The sequence below is a fragment of the Podarcis vaucheri genome (assembly GCF_965113315.1).
Source record: "Podarcis vaucheri genome assembly, chromosome: 10".
Lineage (NCBI taxonomy): Eukaryota > Metazoa > Chordata > Lepidosauria > Squamata > Lacertidae > Podarcis > Podarcis vaucheri.
This window is the reverse complement of record NC_138748.1, coordinates 27,580,099-27,594,551: the sequence shown is the minus strand read 5'-3', so window position 1 is coordinate 27,594,551 and position 14,453 is coordinate 27,580,099. Positions and strand designations below refer to the sequence as shown.

Genomic DNA, 14,453 nt, shown 5'->3' with positions numbered 1-14,453 from the left:
TCCGACGGCCCTGTCCGAGGCGTCTGTTTCAACTCTCATCGGCCTGCTAGGATCGACATGAAGCAGCTGTTCCTCCGAGGCGGAAAGACGCTTGAGTGCCTGAAAGGACTGCTCCGCCTGCGCTGTCCAGATGAACTTCTTTTTCTTGGAACTGAGCGTGTCTGTAATGGCTGCAGTCTGCATAGCGAAGCCTTTGATGAACTTGCGATAGAAGTTCGCGAAGCCGACAAATCGTTGGACCTCCTTCCGGTTGCGTGGGCTTTTCCAATCCAACACCGCTCGAACCTTGGCGCTGTCCATGGCGAGCCCCTTGTCAGACAACCTGTATCCCAGGAAATCCACCTCCGTCACGTCGAATTGGCACTTCTCCAGCTTGGCGTAAAGCCTATGTTGCTGGAGCCTGCTCAGCACTTCCCTGACATGTCTGTCATGCTCCTGCTGCGATTCCGAAAAGATCAGGATGTCATCCAAGAAACAGACGCACGTCTTGTAGAGGAGCCCCGCCAACACGTGATGCATGAAAGCTTGAAAAACGTGGGAGCCATTTTGCAATCCAAAAGGCATAACTCTATATTCGTAGGTGCCCAGGGGTGTGAACATGGCTGTCTTCCACTCATCTCCTTCCCGCATGCGAATCAGGTTGTACGCCCCTCGCAGGTCCAACTTGGTGAACACGCTGCCCTTGCGTACTTTCGCGAGGAGGTCGTCGATTCGGGGCATGGGGAAGTCCGACGGCTTGGTGACACTGTTCAAAATGCGGTAGTCCACCACGAGCCTTTTCTGGGGCGTGTCTCGCTTCTTCACAAAGAATACAGGACTGCCCCCCGCTGCCTGGGACTCTCGGATGAAACCGCGTTTCAAATTATGATCAATGAACTCCTTGAGTTCCTGCAGTTCGTCTTCAGACATGGAATACAGCTTCCCTTTGGGCAGCGCCGCCCCCGGCAGCAGGTCAATCTTGCAGTCATATGGTCTGTGGGGGGGTAGCTTGTCTGCCTCCTTCTCGCAGAAAACCTCCAAAAATTCTGCGTACTTGTGGGGAATCGCTTGCAGCGTGCCGAGCAGCAGCTGTGACTCCTCTTGCTCCCCTTCTTGCTGGGGCATGATGCAGTGTTCAGCACAAAAGGAAGAACCGAAGGTCAGCTGCCTCTGGTACCAAGCCAGCGTCGGGCTGTGCCTGTCCAGCCAACTCATGCCCAATACGATAGGCGTGTCTGAGAGTTGAGTGACGTTGAAGCTGATAATCTCCTTGTGATTTCCAAGCCGCAGCACCATAGGTGGCGTCTGCTTCACCACTTGCCCCCCTAACAGCTCCCTGCCATCCACCGTGACAACCTGCAGTGGCAGCGCGGCAGGCAGCAACTGTATAGCGTGCCGGTTGACAAAGTCCTGCCCTATGAAGTCTGCATTGCTTCCCGAGTCGACGGTGATTGGCACGTCCATGGTGATTCCATTGGGTAGCTGGAGCGATGCGGTGAGCCTCACTACTGGCTTGGGCGGGAGGGGGTCCATGGGCGGTAAAATCTCTGGGGACTGCTTCACTGACACGTCTGGCTGGGCCCCAGTGCCTCCTCTTCCAGCCAGACATCGTCGTTTCCCTGCTGTGGTTCTCCTTGCTGCGTTGCTGCAGTCACCATTGCTGAGGCTGCAGTGTGCTTGTGGAGCCTCCGGGGACACTCTTTCGCCAAATGGCCTGGATCCTCGCAGATGTAACACTTCCTGTTCCCTCTAGGAGGCTTCGCTTTCACTGCTGCCGGTGCTAGGGCTCTGGCTGCTGACTGAGCCCTTGCACTCCCAACCTCCATCGGTTCCACCCCTCCCCCTGTTGGGGGCGTGGATTGCGCACGCGCTGCTTCTCTGGGAAGGAAGGAGGAGCCCCTGGCTGGTTCGCGCCCGCTGCGCCCTTCGTCCCTGCTCCACGGACGTTCTTCCAGCCGCACTCCCACCGCCAGGACCTCTGAACGATCTCCTGCGTGGTCCGGGGTCTCTCCCCCCTCGCAATCTCATCTTTCACCGAGCTGTTCAAGCCCTCCCAAAAAAGGTCTCTGACGGGAGCCGAATCTCTGTCCCATTCCAGGGCACTGACCAAAGCGAAAAAGCGGGCATGATATTGCCGTACGCTGGCCCTCCCTTGTCTTAGTCCGTGCACCTCCCTTCGGGCAAGATCCACGTCAATGCTTGATAAAAAACAGCCATCCATCGCTTTAATAAAGGCGTCCGCATTTTGGAGCGCAGGATCCTTATCCCGCCACAAATTGCGCAGCCATGCTTTAGCGTCTCCATGCAAATGGGACATGATGAACCCCACTTTCTCTTGTTCATCTCTAAAGTCTTTGTGCAGTAGTTGTAGTGCACACATTACGTCTGCTCTAAAATTGGGGTACTGTTGCAAATTCCCATCGAAGTGCGAGACCAGACTGCCTGTGCGTCTCCCCAACCCAATCCCCTCTGATTTGGGTGTCTGTTGCCCCTGCTTCGTAAGCACGTCCAACCTGACCTGGAGATCCCTGTAGGCGGCCGCTGCGTCCTCCTCTCTCTTCCTGGACGCCACCGCCTCGGCAGTCAGTCGTGAAACCGCGTCTCTGAGTTCCGTTATTTGCTGTTCGGCCGTCATATTGTCTACCGTTCGTGAGCTTTCTTGTAGGCACCCGCTTTCCCTCCTCTCCGCGAGGTCGTGGATGTCCACAATTTGAAGAGAAGGAGCTTACTGTCAGGGTTACTTCCAGATCCTAGCTCACAGAGGATCACGCTAGCCAGCGGTTGTTGATTAAAAGTCTTTATTGAGTTACAGTCTCCATTCTTGAGCTGCTGCGTGCAACCCTACGCCTTATGCTTAGGTCGGCGAAGCTCCTTCTGAGTCTCCGCCCCTTGCGCACCAACTTAATATCCTAGCCCTGCTCCACCTTTTCCGCCTGACAGTTCTCCTCTGGGTCCCTCTGCCCCCCTGGGTCTCTCCCTTCCGGGATTCTTCTGACGCTGACCCCCCTGACTCCCCTGTCTCCTTGCGCCGGGCTTTAGGACCTGGCTCTCTTTCCGGGCTGCCTACTGCGCCACCTTCCTGTGCATTTGAACTTGGCGCGCGCGCCCAACCTTCCACTTTCCGTCTAACCGTCACTTCGCTCCCCGATGAAGGTGTGGCCACTCCTGACTCGTGCCCTCCCTCCTGTTGTGAGCTGCCAGCGCTAGTTCCCAGGCGCTCTTCCTCTTCCCTACTCTCTGGCAGTGACGTAGGTCCCGATCTCCAACTGCTCCCCTCTGAGTCCCCTCTGGCTCTTTCTTCCTGGGGTGTCCCCCTAGTCTCCCCCCTTGCCCTTGCCACTGGTGCTCCTCTTTGTGAATCTTCTGATTCACTGGACAGACTCGGAGATCTCGGGTCGTCGTCGTCACTCATCCTTTCTTCTGCCTCCTCCCCCTCGCTCTCTGTTTCCTCCCTTGCCCTCGCCTCTGCTCCTGAACCCCTGACACCACCTCTCCTTGAAAACAGAGAATAACAATGCAAGAGCTCCAATAATGATTGTCCTCTTTCATTTCCCCCTTTTTAATCTTGTAGGCATATATGCAGCCACACTTGCTGGGAAACGAGTTTACACACTTTGAGTTTCCAAGGAGGGTCCAGAGGAAGGAAGTTGGGAAAAGAATGCTCTACAGAGACTTCAATATGACTGGCTGGTAAGAACGCCTCCTATTTTTTAGAGGGCAGCATCCACACAGCAGTTTGTTCCATTTCCCCTGCATTTCCCTAACACAGGCATAGGCAGACTCGGCCCTCCAGATGTTTTGGGACTACAACTCCCATGATCCCTAGCTAACAGGACCAGTGGGCAGGGATGATGGGAATTGTAGTCTCAAAACATCTGGAGGGCCAAGTTTGCCTATGCCTAGTTAATTTCTGCATTATATTTGGGCTGTCATGCAAAAAGCCACTTCTGGAAAACTAATGGCACATAGTGCATGCTCAGCACTCATTTCTGTGCTATTTGATTCCAGAAATAATCTTAACTTGGAAAAATGTGGGAGTAAAAGTGATGGAATTTGGGGCAGCGTACTGGTATATAGTTCTTCGCTGCTGTTTTCCTGGGGGAATTGTGGAAGAACCAAAGCGCACACATATTTGGAAAGGGTAGGCAGGTAGTGACATTGTCCAATGGCATTTGTTGCTGTGTCACAGCACGTTCCATGATTTGAATGAAATTTAGTGTGACATGTTAGCAGTATTGTTCCAAAAGCCACAGTTCCCTAATGCTGCATCCCATTAGAAAATTTCTGGGGGGGGGGGGAGGAGACAAAACTGGATTATTAAAACTATTTTCCACATCTACACTAGATGGGTCTGATTTGAGGTGATGCTGGTTTCTTTGTACACTTTCCTGGGCTCTGGAACTTTTTCAGAGCAATTGGCTGGCCAGCTTGTATAGGTTTGCTGAAGGTGGTAGTTAGTGCCCAGGACTTTCATCATCCATTTAGTCTTTGGGTTGGTTCAAGGCTGCTACTCTTAACTCTCTTCAAGCATCACCTATCACTGTAGCTGGTGACTTTGTCAGGAATTAAACTTACCAGAGTGTTACATAGATGGGAGAGTGATGCTTATTATCCTCAGTGTCTACTTCCTTGTGACACCTACTATGGCTGGCATTGCAGTTACGGAACACAGTTTCTTGCAGGACAAGAACCTGACTGAAATTTGCCATCTGGTCATATTTAATTACATTTTAAAGTCCAAGTACACTTTTATGTCCTTGGGATTCAGACAAAAGTCTGAATTACAGTTCTCGTGTGACTGTATTAAGTACTTTGAATGTCTCCCATGCCTTTTTTCTGTGGGCCAGCTTAAACCTTTCCAATCAACAGCATAAAAGCAGCCCGAAATGTTGAGGATTAGACTCCAATCCTCAAAAGACTGTGCCGCTTCAGAATGAAGATGGGGTCCTGTGTGTTTGACTTTCCTCCCACATCAAATATTACTTGAACGTGGAAAGCTGTAGATGGTTCTTCCTGAAGTTCTAGCTTTTTATGTTGAAGTGTAATCCAAGCGTAAAATTCTCACAAGTAGAACGTACTTTTGTGCTCTTTCTGAACCTTTTGGTCATGTTAATTTTTATTTTTTTTAAAAGGAAACCAGACTTGTTTACAGGATGCTTCGTGAATATTTCCTTTTATATACTCACATCATTTTCACATGGAACAGCAATAGGCTGCTACCAGTTGTGGCTGATGTAGCAGCCGCTGCCGCTGGAGGATGATTAGAGAAGGAGAAAGTACTTTGAGCAACTTCTGTGGCTTGTGCACAGCTTTCATTTTCTGTACTCAGGAACAGAATACATACAGTCAAACCTCAGATCCCAAGCGCCTCCATTTTGGAGCGTTTCAGCCCCCGAATGCTGAAAACCTGGAAGTGAATGCTCCGGTTTCTGAACATTTTTTGGAAGCCAAACGTCTGACTTCCACTTGAGTGCAGGAATCTCCAGCAACTAATCAGTAGCCACGCCTCTGTTGTGAAACATTTCAGAAGCCGAAGGGGCTTCCATAACGGATTACGTCCAACAACCGAGGTTTGACTGTACTTGTTTTGCCTCAGCTAGCCACCTGACTGCTCTTTAGGCCTTATACTATGGCTTATAAGTCTCGCCCTCTTTTTTTTTTACTGAAATAAAATAAATGCCATGATCCCAAACGGATCATCTTTGGAACGCAGAAATCTTCTCCGTCATGTTCACCTGCAGGCAAAGGGTTAATAGCCAAAGCCATGATACAGGTTGCCATATGTCCTCTTTTTTCCAGGACACATCCTCTTTTTCATGGGTATGTAAAATGAGAGTTGCCATAGTGATCTATAGTTAAAAGTAGAAGTCGGCAAATGTGTCCTCTTTCTTTGCTCTTCAGAATATGGCAACCCTAAGTTGGTAGGAGTCAGGTGGGTCAGCCCATGCCATTCATTTGTCCCCAGTGGCTTTGCTGCTGTGTTTCTGTAAGCTTTCCTTGCAGTTAGCTGGCAACGTCCATTGTGTATCTATGTATTTTGGTGTATCTCTCCCCCTCTCATCCCCTTGCATGCATGCGCGCGCACGTTCGTGTGCACACACACACACTCATTCTGAATCAGAGGCTGGAGTCCTAAGGGAGGGGACCCTGCAATGTTTTCTGCTTTCATGGAATGATGCCTGTCAAGTTAGCATTGTCCTTCCTTCCTTCCTGCTAGAGCAGGTATTCAGGTCTCTTGAGTATTTGATTTTAACAAGCAGCTGCATTCTAATCTTGCTTGTTGTTTCTTTTTCTTTTATGTGCGTTTTCTAATTTCGTCTGGGGTTGACCTTTTTCGCTTTTTTCTTGCAACTAGCACTAAAGCTAGTTTGTTTGTTGTTGTTTTAATTCCAGTTGGCAAAAAACCAAACAAACGAAAAACATAGTCCCAGAGGAAGCCCGCTAAACACAGCAGCTCATGTGTGCTTTGCGTTGTGTAACTTGCATGTTGCGCTCAGCAAATGTTGTAGCTGTGGGCGCTTCTCTTCTTCTTTATTGCTCTGCTCGGTGGCACTTGACAGCCCAGCCAGCCAGGCAGCCTGGCAGAGCAGGGGATAAGTAGATTGAGAAATGCCACAGAATAGTTTATGAAGCCAACACCAGATCTGCACTGCCCCCTCCCCTCCTCTTTAATATAAATTGATTTATTGAATCAAGTGCAGAAGCCCTGGTTCCAAAACCTTAGGCGTTATCCTCCAGAGAGCCGCCTAATAAAAGAGGCCCAACTGACAGTCCTCATTAGCTTTGCCACAGATCCCAAGGCAGTATTTAAAGTGGCAATGTCCCTTTCCCAGACCTGGATTTATCTGCCAGCCAGTGCCGACGGGCCTAATTAGCTTGCTCTTATTAGTCTTATTCAGATAAGTGGTCTTCTCTAACAGTCTGACTCCAGGGTACAAAGAGCAATCCGCAGCCTGCCTGCCTTATGCTTCCACCTGCTCAGTTACACCTTGCTTTCTAATTCGTATAATTCTCATGAGCTCCCATGGAAAATGGTGTCTGTGTGTTTAGCTGGGTTTTTTGTTTTCCTTTGTTTTTCCTAGTGAAACATTTCAACTTCCAGCAGTGATCATGATTTTGAGAGAGGGAACATATCTCAAGTGCGTAATTAAACGAGCCCTTTCCCACCTCTAGTATGTGATATATATATATAAAACAAGTAGCTTTTGTTTTTTTTAATAAAATATAATGGTTATGGAGACAGCAGTCCTGTTTTAGGGAGCGGGGTGGTTAAAGAAAGATGACTGCTGTGTTAAATCTGCAGCTACTGACAACAGAAGGAGACAGAAGATAGAAGCGGAATTAGATTTAACAAAAGCCCTTTGCACGGGTACTTTTGGGTTCCTGGCGTCATGCGCCCCAGAGAAACATAGCTCCCTGTATTCTGTTTGTAACACGTTTCTGGAATGATAAATGGCTGCTCACAACATGCATGTTCTGCATCTTTTCAAGATTTGCAGCTCTGGCTGCAGGAATAGCAGGGGAGGAGATCTGACCTGCTGTGTACAGCACATCTCCCGGCAATGACAAATGACTCTTCGTTCCCTAAGTGCACACATGCCAGAGGAACAGAGCCAGTGCTCTTGGAGCAGGGCCAGCTGGAGACAACAAACAAACCAGAGAAGCCCCATAGTCACCCCCTAACTGAGGGAAAGAAGAGCAGGGGAAGATATATTTTGGTAGTCTGCTTTTTGTGATTTTTTGCATTGCCTTATCAGTTTTGTTGTAACCTCCCAAGATATGTTTAGTGTGTCATTTCCCAACACATTAACACACCTTGGAAATAAGTACTTTTAATTGGTACCTGAATATTCCTAATTGATATTTATTTAATCTCACAGCAATCTGGAGGCCAGTGTGGTGTCATTACTAGAACATGCAAAAGGCAACCAAAATAATAAAGCAACTCCTGGTTAGCCATTGTGAGGACTAGATGTTTCACTGCCTTAATCTAGCAGGCTCTTCTTATGTTCTTCTGTGTGTGTGCTTCCTTGAGAAAGTCAGGTCCATATTCCCATTCAGCTATGAAGCCAGCTGGGTGGTCTCGACCACTTCCAGCTTCACCTATCTCGTTAAAGTAGTACATGGTCTCATGCAACTTATGCAATTTTCTATTTTCCTCTTCCTATAAATTGTTGTCACCCCTCCTCTTTCGTTATTGGAACCTTGCAAACATTTTAATGTTGCACCTATCTATCTACTTACACAAGTAATACAAACAGAAGCTAAAGTTTTGATCTCACAGTTGAGGTCTGCGGAATTCTGGTTGATCTTTTTATTTGTTAAACTGAACAAGTGTGTGTGTGTGTGTGTGTGTGTGTGTGTGTGTGAGAGAGAGAGAGAGAGAGAGCGAGAGCGTGCACGCACACAAGTGAAAGAGAGAGAGAGCGCACACGTAGCTGCAGTTTCACAAATCCAGGCTTAATCAAGAAACCCAAAATCAACCCACAATCCTCCGATAAGGAAGTGCATGTGCAAATAAAATAATATTTGGTTCAGGACAATGACTGATAAAACTGAAATGGTGTCACACAAGTTTCAGACTAGGTTCATTCTAGATTCCATTTCTTATGCCCTAATATATAATAATGCCTCTGTGTGAAATTCTTTTATCTGGAAGTTGTGTCTCTTATACAGAGCTAGCTCATGCGATCGCATCACATGAACTTGAGAGGTGTGTTCTGGCCGTCATTCTCTGTGACATTGCTAAGGTTTTTGCACAATACACTCAGCTGTGTTGGCACATGGTAATAATAGACTAACCCTTGGATAGTTTGAATCGTTGGAACACTGCTGCCTTGGCCTGCTTGTTAAGTGTTACTATCTTGGACAGCAACACAGCTGAAGCAAGAGTGAAGAAAATAGCCATTCCCGAATTGTGCATGTTGCTTAATGGGCTTGTCCTTAGCTTTGATTTCTCCTACTCTGCATAAACAGCTAACTGAAGAATCCTGCCTAGTCAGGCTTTGAAATTCCAGAACTGAAGCCCCCCTTTTAATATAGAAAGTATGTGTGTGTTTTATTGAATTTCAGTAAATACTATTACAGTGGTACCTCTGGTTATGTACTTAATTCGTTCCAGAGGTCCGTTCTTAACCTGAAACTGTTCTTAACCTGAAGCACCACTTTAGCTAATGGGGCCTCCCGCTGCTGCCGCGCCACCGGAGCACGATTTCTCTTCTCTGGGTTAGCGGAGTGTGTAACCTGAAGCATATGTAACCTGAAGTGTATGTAACCCGAGGTGCCACTGTATAAAATTACCCTCCCCCCAAAAAAAACAGTAACAAATTACCCTCCTCTTGAATTCTTATGAACTGGGATTAAGTCTCAGAGTTCAAGAAAAGGGAATCAATGACATATCTGTGCAGCAAAATAAAAAAGAGATTGTTCCCGAAAGGATGTCTTTCTTCACATTTCCTGGAAAAGTGGCACACTCCAGCCTTAATCTTCTGATGCTAATTGAACCCCGTTTTAAAAGCATTTGCAAGGATGTAAAATACTGACAATACTGATTTGTGCTGTCTTCCTGTAGGGATTTCTTTCTTTTTGGTACTGGATACTTCTAGTACCTGCAGTTTTACTTCATCCTGTGTTCAGACCTCACTTGTTTTCTTATCACCACCTTCTTAGAATGCATTGCATTGTACAAAAGCAACCAGAGTTCCTTCACGTTGACTCTTACCAAGCTGCAATTGGATTTAGCTCCTTCACCCTTGTGGGTCTGTTTCTGGCCTTTCCACAAGATGCTTTGCAGCTTCCGTGGCCTCGTTTCCCTCCTGTGGTTTCTTTATTTCTTCAAGGGGAGGAATTGCATTTGGAATCTGAAGCAGTGCGTAAGCAAGAGACTTGTGCAGCTTAGGGACTTTGGAGGAGAGCAAACCTTTTAGAATGCATCACTGTTTGCAGCCCGGAGAAAAAGTTAAGAGGCAAGTCTTTACTTATTCCCCACTGCCATTTACTAAAAAGGGGTGGTTCACGCCTCCTGCAGTTGCCTACTAGAACTTCCCCTCTTGCTTATGTTTGCATAAATATAGATTACCCATGGGCATTGAGTTACTAGCACACCCTTCTGAATATGTATGAATCAACACATAGCAAACTTGAATGAACTTCAAGAACTTTTGTTTCCGTATAACATAGTCCCCTAGGCAACCTACAGTAGTTCAGGTAAAAGTGCCCACACTGATCCTGCAGACGTCTCAGGTTGCCTTGGCACTCCAGGTATCTGTGTGTGATGAAGCAGGAAGTACAGCGGCTGGAGGGCAGGTGGCAGAAATTCCAACCTGAACCTGAATGAGCACAGGTGAGAGAGCATTATTGCACCTATCAAGTGGTGGTGTTGGCACTGCACCTGCATTTAGCTGTCTGGCAGAGGTCTTACGGGTAGTGAATGGCCAGGAGAGCAGTGCTCTGATTCCATCAGCAGCCTGATGGGACAATTGTGCTAGGATGTATTATTATTAATAATAATAATTTTATTATTTGTACCTGACCCATTTGACCTGGTTGCCCCAGCCACTCTGGGCAGTTTCCAACACCAGAATAGAGCAAAAGATACATACCTGTTTAGTATAACAATTGAATGACATCCATGTTGTTCTTCCTCCAGGTTAAGAGATGGTGTCTGTGTGAAAGCATGGGTGTAAAAAAAGAAGTGTGGGGAGGTAAATGCCAATCACTGAATTAAAAACCTTGTAGGGACAGCTTGTCAAAAGGGGAGAAAAACTACAACATAGTCTGTGTTAGGTTTCTGTGGAGTTAGAATGGGACAAGGCCAATTGGTGGTGCTACTGTGCCACTCCCAGGTGTTTTTTTGTGTGGAGGGGGTATCAAGCTACTGCTATGCGTGTTGTTGTTTTTCCGGCCTTCCTTTTGTAAATGTTGAATGCTATTTTCGTTTTCAATTTGTATCCAACTGCCAGCCTGCACACACGCCTACCCTTTAATGAGCGCTCCTGTTGAGTGCAAGAGGCCTTCACAAATGCCATGCGGGTGGTGAGATGGAAGGAAGCAGCAGCAACTTTCGAAAGTACAGCCTTTAGAATATACGATCCTGCATTTGCTTTTAAAAGCCATTCTGACGTGATTTGGTGCCGAGAGAACGTTAGGCTCAAGGCCATATTGCAGCCTCACCTTTACTATAGTTTCCGTCATGCTTTGGCAGCCGTTGATTTCTCTCAAAGGCAGTGGAGCTGCCACTTAGCTGCGATTTTATTGTTTGGTGCTGTTGGATTAAACGGATTTCTCCAGAGTTGTCATGCTGGCATGCTTTGAAAAGGGCTTCCTCTATTCTCTCTTTCTCTCTGTCTGGGTTTGTGGGATGACAGCAATGGCACAGCATATTTAACACACTGTGCTCTGCCTATAACTGACATGGACAGCATAAACATAGTTTTATTGCTTTGCTGTCAAGCGAAATTGCCCAGATGGGTGTGCACTGTAAAATAAAAATGGGGCATATGGTGTGGTGGGAGAGGGAGACTGGGCAGGTGTATCAAACAGTTTTTCACAGCTTATTTTTGAGTCCCTTTCAACAATTGCTAGCCTGTCAACTAGAAAAAGAGCTGCTTCCTTTTCTTTGACAGGTCCAGTTTTGTCCATGTCCCAGAACAATAAACCATTAGCCAAGGTTAAAAAGCAGGACCCCTCCCCAAGTTTAATATTCAGTGGCCAGGTCCATGAAAATCTTGTATTTCAGAATCTTCATGCTTAAATCTATTTGCAATGGCACATAATCTGAGTCACCAGCTGTAGACTTCTGTGCTTTCCTGGGTCTCACTAACAGAACCCTAAATGCTCATCCCTCAGTGTCCAGAGAAACAATAGTGGTTGTGGGACTCCCTCAGGAGGTGGTGGACTCTCCTTCCTCGGAGGTTTTTAAGCAGAGGTTGGATGGCCATCTGTCATGGATGCTTTAGCTGAGATTCCTGCATTGCAGGGCGTTGGGCTAGATGACCCTTGGGGTTCCTTCCAACTCTACAATTCTGTGATTCTATGAAATACAAGCAGAGCAGACCTGCCTATTTTATTTCTCTCAGGGTGGCTTCTTATCACCCTGGGTAAGGACACTCCCCATGTGGAAAGTAATTGTGCACAAAACAATAGTATGCAGTAAACTCTCCATGTATAGTGGACCCTTGGGTCATTTACAGCTTCTCAGGGCACATGCAGCAGGTATAAGCACCCATATAGGCCAATCAACCTACAAGTGTCTGGCGTACTAATTCCAACAGCGAGCTGCTTTCCATATTGGCTTACCAGTAATTATTTGGAAGGTGTAGGGGATCCTGGCACTGAGAATTTCTGGCAAGTTTGAATGTCATAGTCAAGGTCAGATGAGCATTAAATAACCTGATGAAAGCTGTATCAAACCTCAAGCTTTCCTTTATGTTTTTAGCTTCTGATGGATTTTCTTAAAAGAGCTGGTTTATGCCATCCTTTATCTACAAACCCTGCTGTTTCTCACAGCTACCAATTAACAATGAGATTCCATTCTTAAATGGATTTGTGTTGTTGTTTGGTGGACACTGTGGCCCACACTTCTAGTAATTGGGATGTTTTCCCAACTTACTTTCCCATATGTTATTAAAATGAGAAGGTAGGGCTTGTTTATAAAATTACATTATGTTCTTTGCTTAACTTTTTTTTTTTTTTTGCAAAAATGGTACCATCCAGCAGGTGTAGTATGAAGAGAGAGAGAGAGAAATTCGGAATGCATTGTAAAGTTGGAGCCTAGACAAACTTGTGGAGAAAAAGCAATAACAAGCAAAGAGTCACCTAGTGTCAGGGCATTGGGTCAATAATTGAGTGCAAGCTTTATAAAATGCTGTTTATCTTCCCACAGGGCATACAAAACCATTGAAGAGGATGACTTGAAGTTTCCTCTTATATACGGAGAAGGCAAGAAGGTAGGAATCAGTGTTTTGCCATTTCAGAGGAATATGGTGCCTTATAACTGTTTACCACTCAATTTAGCCTCAAGCAGTCCATTGTTTTCCACTTGCTATCTCTTTATTTTATCGTTCTGACAGCTTGAAAGAATATTGTGCCTGCCGTAAATCAGTTCCTGCTGTCTGTAAGGGGGGGAATGCAGTCTATGGGTGTGTGTGTGTGAAAGTGGTTCAATAACATTTACGGATGAATTTTCTTTTTTCACCCACTTAATTATTTTGTTTTCTTTCAAGCAATCGGGACTGAGAGAGCCTTTTTGAAAATAAAATATTTATTTATTTGATTTGCAGACAGCTCACTGCAGCTTGACCACTACATTAAATGTGAGCCAATAAAAGCTGGGAAAAGACAAAAGACGTAATGTTTGTTTAATTAGTTTTGAGCACAATCTTAGTGTATTGGGATCAAGCAAGACTGAACTTTATTGGTGCATGGATTTAATTTGTGTATGTGCTCTTAGCTGCATTCACTGCTTGGTTCAAGCTTAGGAATAAAATTCTCTTTCAGGAGAGGGGTGTTTGTGGAAAGACTGGGAATGCTCTTGAAAGAGATGCATAATTAAAAACAGCAAGGTTATTTGCACTGATCCCAGCATGCCTGAGAGATACAACTCTAGGATCAATAAAAGGGCACTGAAGTCTTAGATTATTGGCATTGGTGTGCTCACACTGTTTCTAAGCAACTCTTTCCCAATGGCTTTATTGCTTATTTGATTTTTGTTTTAATAGCCTATCTTCAGAATTAATCTAGCTATGCAGGACTCAAACCTGATGTGGCTTATCTGTACGATTTGATGGGCTGGTTTGTTTTCAGAAGTATTTGTACACCTGTTACTTCTAATTTTATTTTTCTCCCTATTTTTGTGTTTGGGCTTAGTGGGTTTACTTTGCAGTGTATTTTAGAGCCAGAATTGAGAGTGTCCAGTATTGTCAGTAAACCAGTACCATCAGTAAAATGATGTATCTTCACCATAAGCTGTCTCAAGAATCCTACTCTTTTGCTAAGGGATCCCAGGGCTGATGCAAAGGTGTCAGAAAGGGGGGGGTTGGGGTTGGTAGAGGGCATTTGATTGTTCTGTGATGGGCTTCCCCAACCTTCTGCCCTACAACTTCCATTAGCCCCATCCAACATGGCTAGTGGTCAGTGATGGTTATAGTTGTAGTCAACTTCTGGGAGCAGCAGGCTGTCCCAAGAGTTTTCTTGCTAGGTATTTGTTGTTGTGTTCATTGTTTTATAAAGAACTGTTGCCTCTATTTTAGGCCAAAAAACCCCCCAGTCCTTGCCAAAGTTTTTTGTATAATGAAAGAAGGGTACAGGTTATGCCCTGTAGGTGAGTTTATATGATCTGTCACACATGTTACAACTGCAGTCATTTACTTGAATGTGTGCAATTACTGCAGGTCTCAGGTGATCAGTCTTGGGCAACATTCCCTCAACTTACTTGGTAATACAGTGGTACCTCGGGTTAAGAACAGTTTCAGGTT

At 45.9% G+C, this 14,453-nt stretch overlaps 1 protein-coding gene across 2 annotated transcripts in view; it reads left to right on the top strand.

The window, feature by feature from the left end:
• PPM1H (protein phosphatase, Mg2+/Mn2+ dependent 1H) overlaps positions 1-14,453 on the top strand; it is a gene marked incomplete at its 5' end in the record, with an annotated part of 89,993 nt that overhangs the window by 66,843 nt on the left and 8,697 nt on the right. For both annotated transcript variants that reach the window (XM_082239734.1, XM_082239735.1), the window contains 2 exons: positions 3,551-3,669; positions 12,863-12,926. In XM_082239734.1, the coding sequence (XP_082095860.1) occupies positions 3,551-3,669; positions 12,863-12,926 (183 nt within the window). The remainder of the gene's footprint in view (positions 1-3,550; positions 3,670-12,862; positions 12,927-14,453) is intronic.